The 19,146-nt window shown below is 40.0% G+C and overlaps 2 protein-coding genes across 2 annotated transcripts; both read left to right on the forward strand.

Annotated features, from left to right (window-relative positions):
* The first annotated feature begins 475 nt into the window (after positions 1-475).
* Positions 476-5,762, forward strand: LOC129451810 (uncharacterized). Its single transcript, XM_073863043.1, has 3 exons — positions 476-599; positions 1,122-5,686; positions 5,758-5,762. Exons 2-3 carry the CDS (start codon positions 1,351-1,353, stop codon positions 5,760-5,762), a joined length of 4,341 nt encoding a protein of 1,446 aa, XP_073719144.1. The 5' UTR covers positions 476-599; positions 1,122-1,350.
* Positions 5,763-5,921: 159 nt separating this feature from the next.
* Positions 5,922-8,191, forward strand: LOC141361609 (uncharacterized). The gene is made up of 2 exons (XM_073863159.1): positions 5,922-7,464; positions 7,987-8,191. Exon 1 carries the CDS (start codon positions 5,944-5,946, stop codon positions 7,276-7,278), a length of 1,335 nt encoding a protein of 444 aa, XP_073719260.1. The 5' UTR covers positions 5,922-5,943; the 3' UTR covers positions 7,279-7,464; positions 7,987-8,191.
* Positions 8,192-19,146: the final 10,955 nt, after the last annotated feature.

Genomic DNA, 19,146 nt, shown 5'->3' on the forward strand with positions numbered 1-19,146 from the left:
GCTCAGTGTCAGTAATCCTAAATCCAAAATACCGCCATACAACAGACGTAGAGTTTTTTTCAGCTACCAGATCACTGTCAATCTCCTCTGCATCCATCTTCGCTCTGGTATTTCCGTGGTGCGCACACACAAGTTACAACGCACGCCACACACGTGCATGCCACAAGTGCATGACACACGTGCACTGCCTTTTTTGTTCGTTTTTCTTTCTTTTTTTAAACAGCAAGGAAAATCATCAAACTGTTATCAGAAAGTTTGTGTCAACAAGTCCACACATTTATTTATTTAATATAATTGCAACATTTTGCTGTCATATAATAGCACAGGCTGACATCACGATTGCGATTGCGATGCGATTAATTGTGCAGCACTAATCTGAATTATCTGAATTATAATGTCTGTTTATTCACTTTGATTTTAAGTTTGTGTCTGAATGTTATTTTCATTCAGTATCAGTTGTGGAGATCCGATTGATCATGTTAGAAAGGCTGCGTTCTGTGCGCATGCGCACTTTTCCATTAGTGGTCGTCAGGGAGATTTATTCAGCAGCAGATGCGAGCGGGACTGTATGTGTGCAAAGTGTGCGTGAATACGCAAAAGTAAGTTATCTGTCTTTTCAGTAGATAATCAATGTTAGTTCAGGAGTTTGTAAAGTATTCATTCAATGTTATTCTGCATCTGAGATATAAGTATTTGTTGTTATTTAAGCCGTTTGGTCGCGGGCTTTTGACAATATGTAAATGTGCCAATTATGTTCAGTATTACTTGTTATTATTGTATATATCTGGTAAGCATCGTTTGATTTGTATGTATATATGTGTGATTATCACATTAATAATGTAAATGCTTGCCATTTTATCTTTATCTAAGCAATATTTGTGGTTTATATTCAGTTCGTTTAATTTACCTCAGAAATAAGTTTCGGTATCAGTGTTTTGCCGTTTCTGACCAAAAGGTGGTAGTATTGAGTAATAATTATAATGCCTGTATGTTCATTTCTGTAAATTATTCTCATTTAGAGGTTTTATTGAGAGATTTACAACTGTTGTGAAATAATGTCTGTGCAATAATACTTAAGAAACATTTGTTAATATATATATATCTTTATTTCTTTCCTTTAGACCACACATAAACACACATAAAACTCCTTACTTGTGACCTGTAATTCTGTGCACTGCTGTGTTGTGGAATACTGAAAATGACAAATTAAAACCCTATTGCATGAAACTAAAGGAATTCAGTGTGTTCTAACCGACACCCCATAAAGGAAAGCTAATTTAAAACTTCACCTTACATAGAGAAGAACCTTTTTCAGTCCTGCTATCGAACAAATGGTCCTTCGAGCCGGATATGGCATTTCTTATGGACAAAGAATTCATTAGTAGCAACATGCAACTAGAAGATAAGTCTGCTCAGATAGTAAGACCCAAACGTCAGGTCAATCTTCCTACCTACCTTCAAGACTATGATCTCACGACTGGGCGTCGTAGATCAGTAAACCAGCCAGTATTTCCTCACACAACACAGCATGCACAAGGGTTTGGAGAGGTTGCGAACAATGTCTCTTCACATTCGACCAGAGGATCAAGTCCTATAAGTCAAGCTCCATGGGAGACAGTGGATAACTGGTCTGTCCATTCCGAAGGAGAACTTCCTGTCCCAGATCTGGGTGACACTGAACAGCATCATCCTAGTCCTACTTATGCTTCAGTACGACCATACCCTCCTCAGTTTTCTCCTTATCACAGACCATGGGAAGAACAGCAGTCTACTCCGCTGCCACAGACTTTCCATACTAATCAGCGTAGGTCATCTCTGCATCGTGAAGCTGTACCTTACCATCCAGAGTCTACATTGTATTCTACAGTGCCTCGTCCAGCTTATGGGCAACAGCATCAGATGAGCAGCATAACAGCACCCACTGTGAAGCCATACCATCCCCCCTTTACCTCTACGGATGGCTTTTCTTTCAGTCATAATCAGCAGTCTGCTTATCTAAGTCCGCCCAACCCAGCAGAGGAAAGAACAGTGGATCATCGAAGTGACTCTGGAATGATAGACCTCATTGGAAAGATGATTGGTGAACTTAACGTAATGAAAGATCATATCTTGGCTGATACATCTCATAAATCATATGTTCATTCTGCTCAATCTGGTGGGCATACTTACCAGCATCCATCTCTCCTGCGGCAGTCTGGAAACATCAGTCTTACTTCTCATCCAGTAGGATTTCAAACTACGCCTGGTCCTTACACCACCAATCCTGATCCATACTGGCATTCGAGAACATCATTAAAACCCACAATTGAGACCTTTGATAATCCTAAGCAGGTGTATCATCAGTCAAAACATCCTACTTGGCCGCAGTCACCTCAAAAAGCTCACTGCACTACCAATGTAATTCCTGTCAGACAAGAGACCACATACCGAGGTCCAACGCCAACCATACCTAACTTCTGTACTAAAGATCCTAGCGAGTTTACTCGGTTGAAGATAGCGCTTGAGAACCTTTTACCACCAGATGCCACTGAGCTGTTCCGGTACCAAATCCTGTTAGATCATCTAAAGCTAGATGAAGCACGTCTGGTGGCAGATTCCTACCTCAATTCTCCATTTCCATACTCTGATACCATGACTGCTCTGAATGAAAGGTTTGGCCAGCCGCACAAATTGGCTCTCAAGAAAATCGCCAAAGTGATGGACTCCCCAGATATCCGACGTGGAGATACTGAGGCCTTTGATAAGTTCGCTCTGCAAATAAGGGCTCTTGTTGGTATGTTGGAGACTCTTGGAGATGAAGGCGAAGCAGAACTTCGATGTGGGTCACATGTCGAGAGACTGTTGAGTAAGTTACCTGCAGAAATGAGATCAGGATTTCGTAGACAGATGTACCACCGCCCTGGGTCTGTGTATAATCTCCGTGAATTTTCTGAGTGGCTCCAGTATGAGGCCTGGTGTCAAAGCAGCGAGTCGCAGATCAGTTATAAGAGCCAAAGAACAGAGCAGAGAACAGAACGTAGGCGAGAATCCAAACCTACTGCCCGTTCAGCCACCATACTTCATGGAGCAGATGACACTGTCACTCCAGCACCGGCCCAAGTCAAACAAGTTAAAGTGGAGAAGCTCAAAGCCCCAATTAAAGCCTTCTGCCCTTTCTGTGATAAAGATGATCATTATCTCAGTCAGTGTGCTACCTTTAAGTCCTTTGATAAACAGCAAATGATTGACTGGATCCGAACGAACCATCGCTGCTGGCGTTGTGGACGTGGACACCAGGCAGCTCAGTGTACCCTCAAGAAGCCTTGTAGCATATGTAATGGGAAACACTTGCAAATCTTGCACGAAGTCAACACAAAGAGTACAGGAGAGGGTTCCTGCCTGGTTAGCTCAACCGCTGAGACATTGTACTTGGATAGACCCACTGACAACAGACGTGTTCTCCTAAAGGTCATAAATGTTCTGCTGCGCTATGGAGGCAAGACACTTAACACTTATGCTGTCATGGACGATGGGTCTGAGCGCACTATTCTCCTTCCTGATGCTGCCCGTGAGCTGGACATACAAGGCCAAGCTGAAAACATAGCATTGCGGACCATCCGACAAGAGGTGAAAACCATCAGTGGTACTTCAGTTAACTTCCACATATCACCTGCCACTCAACCACAGAAGACCTTCAAGATTAATGCAGCATTTACTGCAAAAACCCTTGGTCTGGCTGATCACTCGTATCCCGTGAGTTTGCTGGAGAAATATAAGTACCTTAAAGACATCCCTCTGCAGACCTTTGAAAGAGTGAGTCCTTTACTTCTAATCGGGGCTGATAATACTCACCTTATCACACCGATCGCACCTGTCCGAATTGGTACACCTGATGGTCCAGCAGCTATAAAGACGAGGCTTGGATGGACACTCCAGGGACCTGCCAAGATTCTGGAGAACCAGTTACAACCACAACAGTGCCTTTTCCTGTCTCTGACCCCTGCTGAACTCCAACTCAGAAGAGATGTTGAAAGATTATGGCAGCTTGATGTTTTACCTTTCCGCTGTGAAAAGCAGGTGACAAGGTCCAGAGAGGACCAAGAAGCCATAAATCTTCTAGAGACCAAGACAACACGTGTGGAGGTGAATGGAATCCTACGTTATGCAACACCTTTATTGCGTAGAAAGGATTCACCCTTCTTTTGTGCCCCCAAAGAGGCTGTGGTGCCAAGTCTCCGGAGTATGGAACGCCGACTAGCTCAAAATCCAGTGAAAGCAGCTGTGTACAATGCTGAGGTTGAGAAGTTAGTACAGAATGGCGCAGTTACCAAACTCACACCTGGTGAAAACAGTATGACAGGGGAGACCTGGTATATTCCACACCATCTGGTAAACCACAATGACAAGGATCGTATTGTGTTCAATTGCTCTTTCCGATACAAGGGACTGAACCTTAATGATTCTTTGATGCCTGGTCCAACCTTAAGCCCCTCACTCCTGGGTGTTTTACTGCGTTTCAGGGAGCACTGTGTAGCCATTAGTGGCGATATACGTGGAATGTTCCACCAAGTCCTACTCTTACCTGAGGATAAGCCCCTCCTGCGCTTTCTGTGGCGTGACATGACAAGAGACAACCCACCTGACATTTATCAATGGCAAGTACTGCCATTTGGAACTACGTGCAGTCCCTGCTGTGCATCCTTTGCCCTTCAAAGACATGTTTCATCGCACAGCACACCAGATGAAGATGTGAGGCATTCTGTTGACCACTGTTTCTATGTAGATAACTGTCTGCAGAGCTTTCCATCTGCTCAAGAAGCACGGCAGTTACTGGACAAACTTCGGGAGCTGTTAGCATCTGGAGGATTTGACATCCGTCAGTGGGCCAGCAATGTGCAAGAGGTTATCAGTCATTTGCCACCAGAGGCCAGATCATCCAAGCTAGAGCTGTGGCTCTCACATGATAAATCGGACCCACATGAATCAACATTGGGACTGAATTGGAACTGTGAGATAGACCATCTGTGTTACAAGCACAGACCTGTCACTTACAATGCTTTGACGATGCGGAACATTTATCGTGTGTTAGAAAGTCAATATGACCCCCTTGGTGCCATTATTCCTTTCACAACACGGGCTAAGGTCATTGTTCAACAGCTCTGGGCTAAGAATAGGAACTGGGACGATTCACAACTTCCTGAGGAGCTTCAGAAGGCATGGAAAGTGTGGGAAGCTGAACTTCAATACCTGCCTCAAGTAACACTACCAAGAAGCTATACGCCAGCCAGCATGGATAACCCTGAAGTCAATCGGGAAATACATATCTTCACTGATGCTTCTGAGAAAGCTTACGGAGCAGTAGCGTATCTTCGCTCAGAGGATCCATGTGGAAGTATTTATCTTTCCTTCCTTCTGGCCCGATCACGTGTAGCTCCACGTAAGCAGTGTTCAATTCCCAGGCTTGAGTTGTGTGCCGCTCTTATAGGAGCTCAGCTGGCTAAGCTGACTGAAAATGAGCTCACCTTGAAGATTCAGAAGGTCACTTTCTGGACAGATTCAACAACCGTCCTTCATTGGTTACATTCCGAATCCTGCCGCTTCAAGGTGTTTGTGGGCACTAGGGTGGCAGAGATTCAAGAACTAACTGACCTTAAAGCATGGCATTACGTTGACTCTGCCAGGAACCCTGCGGATGATCTTACCCGTGGTAAGAGCCTGAAAGAACTTACTGAGCGTAATCGGTGGACCCATGGACCTGAATTCCTCCTCCAACCTCAGAGTAATTGGCCATCACCACCAATAACCCACAGTCTAGTACCTGAGGACACCACAGAATTAAAGCACAGTGTATTCTGTGGCATTAATAACTCAGCACCAACAACAGCAGATGGTAGTAAGTTTAGCAGCTGGAAGGACTTAGTCAAAACAGTAGCAGAAGAGCTGACAGCAATAAGAAGGGCCCAAATGGACAGCTTTCCAGAGGACTATCAGCTGTTAAAGGCCGGTAAGCCTGTCCCTACCAACAGCCGTCTACTTTGCCTCTCCCCAGAATTTGATCTAGACAACAATCTAATACGAGTAGGGGGACGTTTGAGACGCATAGAAGGCATTGATCCAAGTACAGTACACCCTATTGTGTTGGATTCCCATCACCCTTACACTCAGCTACTTATCAAAGACTACGATACTCGCCTTCGTCATCCGGGACCGGAACGAGTCTTTGCTGAACTTCGCCGGAAGGTGTGGATCTTAAAGGGCAGAGAAGCTGTAAGGAAACACCAAAGAACCTGCCACGAATGCTGCAAATGGAGGTCAAAGCCTGCCTCCCAGAAAATGGCTGATCTCCCTCCACCAAGGCTCCGTTTGTTCAAGCCTGCCTTCCATTCAACTGGAATGGACTGTTTTGGACCTTTCTCGGTCAAGGTGGGACGTCGGACAGAAAAACGATGGGGGCTTCTATTTAAGTGTATGACCACTCGGGCTGTGCACCTCGAGGTTTTAACATCAATGGACACTGATGCCTTTCTCATGGCACTGCGACGGTTCATTGGACGTCGTGGGAAACCAGCAGAGTTGTACTCAGATCAGGGCACCAACTTCCGAGGGGGTAACACAGAGCTCAAAGAAGCCTTCAGTCAGCTCAGTGATGATTTACAGCAGCAGTTGGCACAGCAGCAGATCAGCTTCCATTTTAACCCTCCATCTGCTCCACACTTCGGAGGAGTGTGGGAACGAGAGATTCGTTCGGTTAAAGCTGCACTTTATACAACTCTGGGATCAGAAATGGTGTCTGAAGAAGTACTTCGAACTGTCCTCATTGAAATAGAGGCCATTCTGAACTCCAAACCACTGGGGTATGTTTCAGCAGACATCGCGGATGTAGATCCAGTCACCCCAAACTACCTTCTGATGGGGCGGCCAGATAGTTCCCTCCCCCAAGTCACATATCCAGTGTCTGAGCTGCTGGGAAGACGGAGATGGAGACATTCCCAAGTATTGTCTGATAGGTTCTGGACAGCATTTATAAAGTACTATTTGCCCGAACTGCAAGCCAGAAGAAAGTGGCATAATTCAGCAACAGACATTCAACCTGGAATGGTGGTTATGGTTGTTGACCCTCAGTTACCCCGTTCATTCTGGCAGATCGGAAAAGTAGTAAAGGTCTTTCCCGGAGCTGATGGTCGAGTGCGTACGGCTGAGGTACAGATAAAGGACAGAGTCTATGCAAGACCCATTGCTCGCTTAATTGTTCTGCCAGAGATTCGAGATGAAGAGGATGATAACCACACTGGAAATTAATGGTAGTTCATGTGGTGTCAGCCTTTCAATGGTGCAAATTTGAAACCAAATTTGGGGGCGGCTGTGTTAGAAAGGCTGCGTTCTGTGCGCATGCGCACTTTTCCATTAGTGGTCGTCAGGGAGATTTATTCAGCAGCAGATGCGAGCGGGACTGTATGTGTGCAAAGTGTGCGTGAATACGCAAAAGTAAGTTATCTGTCTTTTCAGTAGATAATCAATGTTAGTTCAGGAGTTTGTAAAGTATTCATTCAATGTTATTCTGCATCTGAGATATAAGTATTTGTTGTTATTTAAGCCGTTTGGTCGCGGGCTTTTGACAATATGTAAATGTGCCAATTATGTTCAGTATTACTTGTTATTATTGTATATATCTGGTAAGCATCGTTTGATTTGTATGTATATATGTGTGATTATCACATTAATAATGTAAATGCTTGCCATTTTATCTTTATCTAAGCAATATTTGTGGTTTATATTCAGTTCGTTTAATTTACCTCAGAAATAAGTTTCGGTATCAGTGTTTTGCCGTTTCTGACCAAAAGGTGGTAGTATTGAGTAATAATTATAATGCCTGTATGTTCATTTCTGTAAATTATTCTCATTTAGAGGTTTTATTGAGAGATTTACAACTGTTGTGAAATAATGTCTGTGCAATAATACTTAAGAAACATTTGTTAATATATATATATCTTTATTTCTTTCCTTTAGACCACACATAAACACACATAAAACTCCTTACTTGTGACCTGTAATTCTGTGCACTGCTGTGCTGTGGAATACTGAAAATGACAAATTAAACCCTATTGCATGAAACTAAAGGAATTCAGTGTGTTCTAACCGACACCCCATAAAGGAAAGCTAACTTAAAACTTCACCTTACATAGAGAAGAACCTTTTTCAGTCCTGCTATAGAACAGATCAGATTCACCTCTGCAGCTCCATCATGGATCAAACACAAACATCTACACATGAAGATTTTTCTCCAGGATGCAGGTACTTTATAGAAACACTTTATTACACAACAATTATTATAGGAAAATATTTAAGTGTTGTTTTTAATTATGTTCATCTTAAAAAATATTAGTAATGTAATTTAAAGTATTAAATCTGTTGTTATAGTTCAGTTTATCAGAAGAGATCAGATCAGTTCAGCTGTGTTTCTATAAAGGGTGATGTGTCTATGAATCCAGCATTGTACTTTAATGATGGATTCACATCTCCTGCTCTCGGGTATAAAAGCACAACATGTGATTATAGAGGGCTCTAGAATGCAACCTAATTTCTCAATGGTGTGACATATATAAAATCTTAGGTCGCACCGGTGCAACCAGCCGTTTAAAGGAAAAAGAGTCTTTCCACAATTCTGCAAGTCTCTCTGTGGTTCAACAACAGACACACATTAGGCCCATGTTGTGGTCTAAACCAATCAGAGATGATGAAAGGCAGACCCCTCCCTCTGATTGGCTGAAGTCCAGATATTCCTGTATGTGTGTGTATGTTTGAATACTGCGTGTGTGCTGTAGTCAGACAGAGGTCAGTCGCCCAGGCCTGTCAGATAAACAAAGTGGATGTAGCCGCGGATGATGAGAGAAGATAAAAAGAACGATTGACAACTTTTTTGTCAAGAATGTTAAGTTAAGGACTGACCTGTCTGAAGATCATAACCAATGCTCAGACATGGACCAGTCAACCTCCCGCCATATCAGCGGCTGGTCCGAAGACGACATTAGGTAATGAGACACATACAATCGAGGCTGAGACAGTTCTTATGTAATCCATGATTCGCTTTGTTCACTCATTTATAAATAATTCCCCATCCTAATTTTCCCCAAGGGTTAAGTTTCATGCACAAATAGCATTAAAATCTATAGAACATGATGATTACGTCTTTCTTTAGTGAAAAAATAATAAAATAATAAACCCTACACAAAATGTGTTTTACTTAAAGGTATTGCAGAGGATTTTCTTTTTCCGGGTGGATCATCAAGACTTGGTCCTCCTAGTTGTCAATCAGGAGTGTTGCCCAATAGCATTTTTTTTTTAAAAGTGGAGAATGCGGAGAAAATCCTCCGCTACACCTTTAAATAATTAGCAAATTAACAAAACAATTTCAAAAGTAGCCTAGCTTATTTAAGTTTGTTATTTTTTGTGACATGCTCCAAAACCGATGCAGCACAAAACAATGTTTTTTATTTTAAAAGTACAATATTTTGTTATTATTGTGATTGTACACAAATAAAATTACACAATTTACAGTTTTGAATGTTGTTTTACTTTAATCTGTATTACCATAATTTAAGGTAATTTAAGGTGCAAGCTCATCTTGCATATCACTGGTGCGGGTTTACGGAAGGCAGGATGACAAGAAAGAGACATTAAGGTTTTTATTTAACATATTATTGACTTTTTGTACATCCCTTTGGAATCACTGCACTCATATCATCAAGTTATGAGGTAATTCTAAATTTAAATATAAGTGCAGCGCTTATGAGTGCTCAAACACTGCTGACCGCTCAGCTGTCAATCTGCCGACATTTACAAAGTTTTACATTAAATGATAAGATATTTGTCCAATCCTGACCCTGTGCTTATTTCTGTTCATGCTCTTTCTGAAGATTGTTAAAGGTTTCTACTTACTGCCTCTACTGATTTGTGGTGTGGCTGCGTCATCTTTGTCAAACTTTCCTCAAAATATCTTCAGTCGTGTTCATCAGAACAAAGACATTTTTACAGGTTTATAGCAACATGAGAGTGAGAAAATGATGACAGGTTTGGGTGAACTTTAAATATGATGCGGTCAAAAATTAGGGTACAACTAACTTTTGCAAAATTTAGTCTAGAGCCCTGTTGTAGCTTTTATATGAAGATGTGTTTTGTAAAAGAGATTATTAAAGAAATTATTCTTGTGATTGTGTTTAGTAAATGTTATCTTTATTATTATACAGCACATGTTCACATAGAGAGACACATCTGTACAAACACATTTAAATTGTTTAACTGGATTATTGTTGTGTGTTATAGTTCAGTTCATCAGAAGAGATCAGATTCAGAGTTCAGTTGTGTGTCTATGAAGAGTGATGCGTCTATAAATCGGCCAATAACCTTTAATTATGGCTTCACATCTCCTGCTGTCAGGTATAAAACACTGTGAAACATGATTATAGCTTTTATATGATGATGTGTTTTGTAAAAGAGATGATAAATTATTCTTGTGATTGTGTTTAGTAAATGTTATCTTCATTATTATACAGCACATCTTCACATAGAGAGACACATCTGTACAAGTTCTCTGTAAAATTGTTTAACTGGATTATTGTTGTGTGTTATAGTTCAGATCATCAGAAGAGATCAGATCCAGAGATCAGTTGTGTGTCTATGAAGAGTGATCGGTCTATGGATTGGCCAATATACTTTAAGAATGAATCAACATCTCCTGCTGTCAGGTATAAAACACTCTGAAACATGATTATAGCTTTTATATAATGATGTGTTTTGTTAAAGAGATGATAAATTATTCTTGTGATTGTGTTTAGTAAATGTTATCTTCATTATTATACAGCACATCTTCACATAGAGAGACACACATCTGTACAAACACTCAGTTACAGTCTTTATATTAAAATAGTGTAAATTAGTGCTGCCTCACGATTAGTCGCGACTAATCGTTTGCAGAATAAAAGTTTTTGTTTACAAAATACATGTTGGTGTACTGTGTATAACAATTATGTATAAATAAATACATACACATGCATGTATAATTTAAAGAAAAAAATATATTTATATAATAAATATTTATATTTATATATATATATATATAATATAAATTATATAAGTATATAAAACTTTATATACACATGCAAATATTTCTTAAATATATACATGCATGTGTGTGTTTGAATTTTACATAATTATTATACACAGTACACCAACATATATTATGTAAACAAAAACTTTTATTCTGCAAACGATTAGTCGCGACTAATCGTGAGGCAGCACTAGTGTAAATGAAAAAGTCATATGAAAGTTTTTATTAGTAGGTTACTTGCAAAGTAGGATTGGGCATTTTACAGCGATATAAGATTTGTATATTTATATATTTAAAGGTCACATATTTTTAGGCTTTCTAGAGTTTTATTTTAGATTATGATGTCCTTAAGAATATATATTTGCTGTTTAAGTACCAAAACAATCTCTATATATTTTTTACAGCTCCTCTTTCAGGAGCTCTGCTAAAAACAGGTCGTTTTGGCATGTAATAGTAATATTCATGAGCCTCTCTTCTGATAGGCTTGTTATTTTATGAGTGAAATACGCAGTTGAAATAAAGTTACCCATGGAATTACACTAAGTGTTAGTTTCTGGACACTAAATGTTAGGTTAGTAAACCAATAGACACAGAGACTAAGAGATTTTAACCTTACCATGTTTAACTCAATAAACAAACAGACACCAAAAGGGCTTGTGTCTGTAAGAATACAAACAACGTCTGATTTCCAACAGATATTCTATCAAAACCGGTGGCTACCAAAGACTTTAACATTACAAAACAACACTTTAGCATCTAGTTAGCAAACACGTTAGCATGGTATAACTGTTTACAATATATAATTTCAGTTTTCTCTGGCTCCATAATGTTACTTAAAAGTTAGGACTGCTGATAAATCGAAGGCGATTGTCTTGGGCTCCTCGTCAGTAAAGCCGGTTCATTGATTAGTAGTAAATCACCATGAGCTGCTTTCAGAAGCGGCAGCAGGTTCTGAGCTTTACTACTAACAACGAGATTCGCGTGACAATCGCGTGCAAGTTATCGTGCAGCCCTGCTTAATATGTGTTTACTTACGGGTTGTGGATTTAAGGTCGGATCCAACAAAGGACTGCAACATCTTTGATGAGTAGATTTAGGGCTGCACGATAATGAGAAAATATGCGATATGCGATAGCTCTGTTGGTGGGTGCGATGGCGATATGCCTTGCGATATGTCTTACTTAGAGAAATTATTTTTTTATTTGCTTTTATTTTAGCATTTAGATATGCAATGAAATAAAGAGGTAAAGCATATTCTAAAGATGTAATTAAACGATGCTATACATGTGACAAAAAACTAGTAATGTGTGACCATAACGTAGTACTTTGATTTATTGAATATTTATATTAATTTCATAAATCCAACCACTCCAAACTCTCTTTCCTTTCTCTTTGACATGAACAAAGCTGAATGAACTTGTGAATATGACCCCCTTTAAAGGGATTTATTAACATTGTGAGAGGTGTAGAAAGACTAACTTTATACAATAAAATGTATAGTATATTAATGATAGACAATGCAGGTCTATGGATTATAAATAGGTCTAAAGATTATAAAGTTGATAGGTTTGTCTAGAAGCAGTAAAAGTGCCTCTCTTTCTATTCCTCTGTTGCAGATTAAAAGAGCTTAATCCGTCATTATTTTAGATTCAAAAGTATACTCTATATAAAGTATGTAGATTCAGCTTACATAATGACTGTTTGACAGTTTAAGCTGCTCGTTCAGTACAATGGGCTTGGCATTAACGTTGGTTATTTGCTACCATCTTTGTAGCAAACATTTTAGATATAAAAAGACGGTTCACTGATAATAATACCATAAACATGGGAGAAAGCGAGTGCAGCGCGTGGCCGTGACTTTATATAAACAAGAGTCAGTTTTCATCGCCATAGAAACCGGAGGTACGCTTGACACTGCACATGCGCTATAGTGCGTTAGCGCTGACTGACTCTTCACGGCCGTCTCTGATCGACTTGTGTTTAAACAGACCCGGTACCTGAAGTAATTAAAATGGGACCGACTCGGACCCGACTGACCTTTCTAATTATAGACTCGTGTCCTTCCGTGAAGACCTCTAATGGATAAAACTGATCAAGTTCAGGAACATGGAAGGATACAATGTGACAGCTTTGTGTCGCACCTAATTCATCGAGAAACAGAAAGCACGCGAACGCACAGCGAACTCATCAGAAAAGACACAACGTGCTCGCACGCATAATGTCATTATCACGGACAAAAAAAAGACAAAATTTGATGCTAAATATACGTGGGCAGCTGTTAATATACTTGAGAGAGCCGCCCAAGTAAAGTAAGTGTGTGGGAACCACCTTCTGATTGGTGTAATTTGGACGATCTATGCATGCAACACACAAATGATAGACACGTAAAATAAATGCAAGTTATCGCAGCTCCCTGCGATATGCATATCGCTTACACAGTTATCGCGATGGCGATACATTTTCGATATATCGTGCAGCCCTAAGTAGATTCCTGGACAAACCTGAACTGCCACACCGAAGCAGTCACTTGTGAAATGTTTAGAACAGACGGCTAAAGTCGAACTAGTTGAGGAATTTCTAATTAAATGAATATTAGCCATTGTTCTCGTATATTAATGTTTTTCAGAAGCCTTTGCAATGATTTACTGCCCTCCAAAGGCTAAGTGCAGTATCTACGCAAACACTGAAACTGAGAAAAATGGCTTTAAAGTTTTTTACACCAGCCAGTCAAACATGTTACTGCAATTTTGGCACACACATTTCTCTGAAATGGGACAAAATTTAACCAGGAGACTTTGTCACAAGACACAACAGATCTCACAAAGCCCATTTTAACCCTTAACTCAATTTTGACCAAATGCGTAGTTACTGCACTTTCGCTTTGTAGGGCAGTTTAGTTTCCTGACATCCATCAATTGAACAGCATTTTCTCACGTGGAGTGATGGAGTTTGTTTAGGAACAAGGGGGTGGGGCAGTGGATGGTGGACAGTGCTCGGGGTGGAGACTGAAGGCGGCGACTGTCTCACGGTGACGTAGCAAATTCACGGAAGTACAAACGAACCGTTTTAACTCACAGCTACTTCAAGCAGGCTGTGTGAATTTGACTCTTAAATGACTGTTTTGAAACTTATATGGTACTTACATAGCCCCTAGACCTCAGTTATCATGAAAAAAGCCACAAAATTTCACTTTTGACCATATGTGACCTTTAAATGACGTTTTTATGTATTTTTAATAGGAATGTCATGATTCTCCAAATCCTCGATTCAATTACATTTTTGATTCTAAGGTCACGGTCCAATTCGACAGGTTGCTATGCCATTTTTAGACTAGACTTTCATGAAATATAATATCTGACCTTGAACCCGTAGAGTCGTGCTGCCAGTGTAAACATTCGGTACACGCACAAACCTGATAAAATAAAACTTCCTGTCAGTACTTTGCACCTTAAAAACACGCTTTTATTACCGTGAGCTTATACCCCAATAAGTCATGCTTAAATGCTGTTTTCATAACTCTTAAGCAACTGAAATAAGTTGTTGTGAAACTTAAACAGATCTCAGTTCAGAGAAACGTTCTGCTGTGCACTCGTGCTATGTTCTGATTGAGTTCAGCTGAAGGTGGGAGGGGCTTGCTGTTTTTTTGTTTTCCATGTAAAGAGCAGCTTGCGTGGTGTCTCCTGCATCTGCTATGCTATCTTTTGACTGGCTGTAGCTAGCGAAGTTAGATGAGGTTGACTCGTAGTACTCAACATGTGTGTTTTTTCTAAAATATGTATCCAGGACGCCGCTGTCCATATACGATACAAAGCTTGGGTGGTTGGTTCACCACATAAACTAATTGTGTCATAGGAGCAGGCTTCACTCAGTTTCTTATTTATTTTTGAGAGTGCTTGGCCAAAACTGTAATAATCCCAAAGAAGAAAATGCTGCACACAAACACGTACACCGCGCAATTTATTTTACTCCACAGACGCGCCGGCTCAGCGCCTGTGCTCGTGAGCCGAAACCCGTCTGTGAAACAAACAAAACAAGTACATCTCTTCCCCGGGACCATTCACCACACAAACGTTTATATCCTGATCTGATGCAGATATTTCATAGGCACAGAGCGAGAGTACTGGCACTACTAGTCCGTCCAAGCTTGCGCCAGTCCTACCTCCTCTACCCCTCCCGGGCTTCTGGCCGCAGGTCTTCGCTGTATTGTATTGTATTGAAGTCTGCCTCGCTCCATATCGTCTGTTAGCTTAGCCTAGCATAAAGATTGCGGCTGATTGTTTATTTTCGGGTATGTTCCTGTATTTTCGTATGTCCCACCCACTGATCTGTAATAGGTCTGTAGCGTGAGTGGGTCCCACCCATATCCCCCACCTTAAAAAAAAATGAGGAATGAGTGTTTGTAGTCTTACACCCTCGACAAAGATACAGCAGTTCCTTCTTTCAATGACGCAAAATGACGATTTTTACATCATTGAAAGAAGGAAGTGCAACACTGAAATCTGTATATCTCCCGTCTCAGGGGAAACTGAGGGAATGATGCACGACCATTCAAATACATGACTGGGTATCTAATGATACAAAGCTTAATGCAAATCGGTGAAGTGTCCCTTTAATTATATTTTTTTTCCACAATTTCATAGAAGGCTTATAATTAGGAAATATCCACAACAAGATAAGCTTATATTCTGAATATATGTGTTTTTAAGTTGAAAACATTGTTTTCATTCTTAAAAAAATCGCCTGCAGATAAATAACGTTAAAACCTCACACGGAGCGAATGCTGAGTCAAATCCTTGGTGTTTTAAAGTCGGTCGTTAGTATGAATTCAGTTCTGTTTGATCTTACAGAAACCCCAAGCGAAGTTCAAAGTTTAAGGACTTGACATAAAGTACACTATCATCATTTAAACGGACTCCAAACACAAAATAAGAGCCTGTGGTGAATGAAAAAACATAACAGACTGCACAGTCAGCATATGAGTATCTTCTTTATTTAGATTGACATGTTTTTGTGAAGAAAGACAGCCATATTTAATCTACCTGCTCCGGTGAAAGTTCTTCATTTTACAATAATGTCAGCTGCAGGGAAAACTCTGCTTTATTCAGCAATAATTAACAACAGACATTTCTAACATAATAAATTAATTTCAGATAATTTTACAAATAACCAGGGCTGTTCTTAAGTCGTACCTTAAGCTGTACCTTATCGTTAATACGTGTTTCCTGAACTGTTCTTAGTTACGTATGTAAGGACCCACCCACTGGCCCAACGACGGAATCCAATGGCGTGGTGAAGGGATCACGTGTTATTTCCGTCCGTAGCGTTTCTAGAAGAATAATTCCATATCAGGGTTAAATTAATTTCTTTGATCTCTGTGTTTAAATGATAGTCTGACTGCAATTTTAATATAATAAGAATTTAGTGTATTATTCCAATTATCTGTTGATCATAATTTAGATATTTGATTATTTATAAATTCCCATAGTCTTAGTTATTCGTTCATTAGGGACCCAAAATTGCACAGGATATACGTCGGCCGTTGCGTATATATCTCACGGACACAAAATTGCCAGTTCTGATCCTAGTCAGAGGTTGCCGGGTAAACTAATATTTTTATGTCTGGCCGCCCCATTCTTGCTCCGATCATGAAAATACTTACTTTAGTCACGATCATGCAACTTGCTAAGTCAGGTGATAGACATAAATCTGAGAGTCCTGGTGAATGTGCTCCATGCTCCATTCAACATCAAAACACCAGTGTGATCATGTCCTGACATACTTATTTTGTGGTAATACCAGACTCCTTTTAAAGGGAAACTTCAACCATTTGCATTAAGCTTTGTATCGTTAGAACCCCAGTCATGTTTTTGAATGGTTGTGCATCATTCCTTCAGTTTCTCCTGAGACGGGAGAAATACTGATTTCAGTGAGGCACTTCATTGAAAAAAGGAATTCCTGTATCTCTATTCAGTGCTATATGGGGAGGCTGCAGACCTGGAGCCGGTAGATCTACGCCCCTGGCAGTTTTGCGCCCCTGTTGCTTCTCATGCGTCCAGTAGGGGGAGAGGGAAATACATCTAGGATACTAGTCTTTTTTATACAACCGTTTATGAGCACTGTTTATTAATATTACACATTTAAACGAAAAATTTATAAACTTACAGTGTACACTGCAGTCTGCACACTACGGAAAAATCCATATAGTCCAGGTCTGGTCATCTTGGTTTTTATTATTTGAGATAAAAATAAGGATCATGGGTTTAAATAGTTGCATTATGATACGAGTGTATATTAGTGTGTTTTCCTATGGCATTTGAAATCGATTGGACCCGGAAGCTGCGCATGATGACGTCACACTTATTTTTTTTTATATAAATTTATTTATAAACTGTTTTTATATACAAAGAGACTTACTGATATATGATGTTGTGATTTTATATTAAGTTACATTTAGGTGTTTACCATATCTAGGCCATTAGACATAAAGTACTGTATAATCATATGGATCCTAAATGAAATATCTGCTGTACGATTCACAATAGGTTGTCATACAGCTACAAAACATGTCCTACATAGCATTTTATGAAGACAAACACAATGTAACTTTTCTAAAATTTCAAGGGTCATTTAAAAGAAAGAGACAATATTGTGGATCACAAAAAATTGTATTACTGTAACACCATGACTTGGTTATTTCTTAACCCATGACTCCTGTAGATGACTCTCCTATGGTTTGCCACTCTTCTTTGAATGTTTTTTTTATCCTGCTGTCAAATACTCTCGCTCACTGATAAAAAATAAATAAAGCAAAGGTTGAATAGTGTTCATACCTGCAAACTAGTCGCTTTTCGGCGAAAATCGCCGTTTTGAATTGAAAAAGGTCATCCACGTGAATCATGTAGATCCGAAGAGTTTTTGTTTTTTTTGGGGGGGGGGTCTAAACTTCCCATAAACGGGAGTTTCAAAAACCTACTGCGGTCTGTTTCACAAAAACAATAAAAGCTCTTTGGTCATCACGTGAGGTCATCACAGTGTGGTTAAGGTTAGGATAGCCGATTGGTCAATGGATGGGAGCTGAACAAATGGGGTTACGTGAAGGGCGGGTCTTTGCGTTGCCAGCAGCTTCTATTAAAAGGCCTTGGCTGCATCAGCTTTCCCGCGGATTAAACTTTTCACGCTACCGCTACTGACACTGACGTTTGTTTTGAGGTTAGTTTTGAGGCACTTTGAGGCACTTTTGCTTGTCCGATTGCTGCAGGTTTTTGAAAATATAAGCCATTCTTGCTGCTCATAAAGGGTTTAAACATTGACATGCGCTCTTTTATATGTCAATGGCATTAATTAGGCATCGTTTAAAGGTGGAAATCTTACTGTTCAGATGCATACTAGTTCAAGATAATTTGCGATTTATAGATTTCACATCTGAAAGAAAGGGGTAACGTTAAGCGCGTTTTCTGTGCGTGCGTTTGTTCTGTGAATCACACGCAGAGGTGTAAAGTACTTAAGTAAATGTACTTTGTTACTGTACTTAAGTTTTTTTTTGGCTACTTTGTACTTGTACTGAGTATCAAAAATATAACCAACTTTTACTCTCTACTCAATTACATTTTTGATTGGGTATTTGTACTCTTTACTCCACTACATTTGAAATGACACTTAACGTTACTCGCTACATTGTTTATTTGTCAAATAAAAACGAGACGAAAGTGTCAGAGGGTAATGATGGATAGAATCTGTGGTCGCGAGGTTAGACGCACACACACACAACTGAGGGACTTCATGTGGCGCCACGCAGGGCAATCGTATGATATCAAAGTACTGCGAGAGCGAATCAAATGCATATGGAGAAGTCTGGTCTCGCGGTACTTTGGTGTCATACGCTGAATGGCTTGCGTTGAGCCACCGTAGCGGGACAGCCACCTGAGTTACTCAGGCAATCCTGTACTGATTGCCTGAGTAACTTAAGTACATTATAAGATTGATAATAAGTGTACAATTTCACTGTCCTCACATTTAATCAAGTATGCTGTCATGTATTTACTGTAAAGAGGGATGCATGACTG

This window comes from Misgurnus anguillicaudatus, chromosome 24 (assembly GCF_027580225.2).
Source record: "Misgurnus anguillicaudatus chromosome 24, ASM2758022v2, whole genome shotgun sequence".
NCBI classification, from domain to species: Eukaryota; Metazoa; Chordata; class Actinopteri; order Cypriniformes; family Cobitidae; genus Misgurnus; species Misgurnus anguillicaudatus.

Excerpts from the sequence above, each read along its gene's own strand:
- LOC129451810 (XM_073863043.1), top strand. The coding sequence starts at position 1,351 with ATGGCATTTCTTATGGACAAAGAATTCATTAGTAGCAACATGCAACTA.
- LOC141361609 (XM_073863159.1), top strand. The coding sequence starts at position 5,944 with ATGGACAGCTTTCCAGAGGACTATCAGCTGTTAAAGGCCGGTAAGCCT.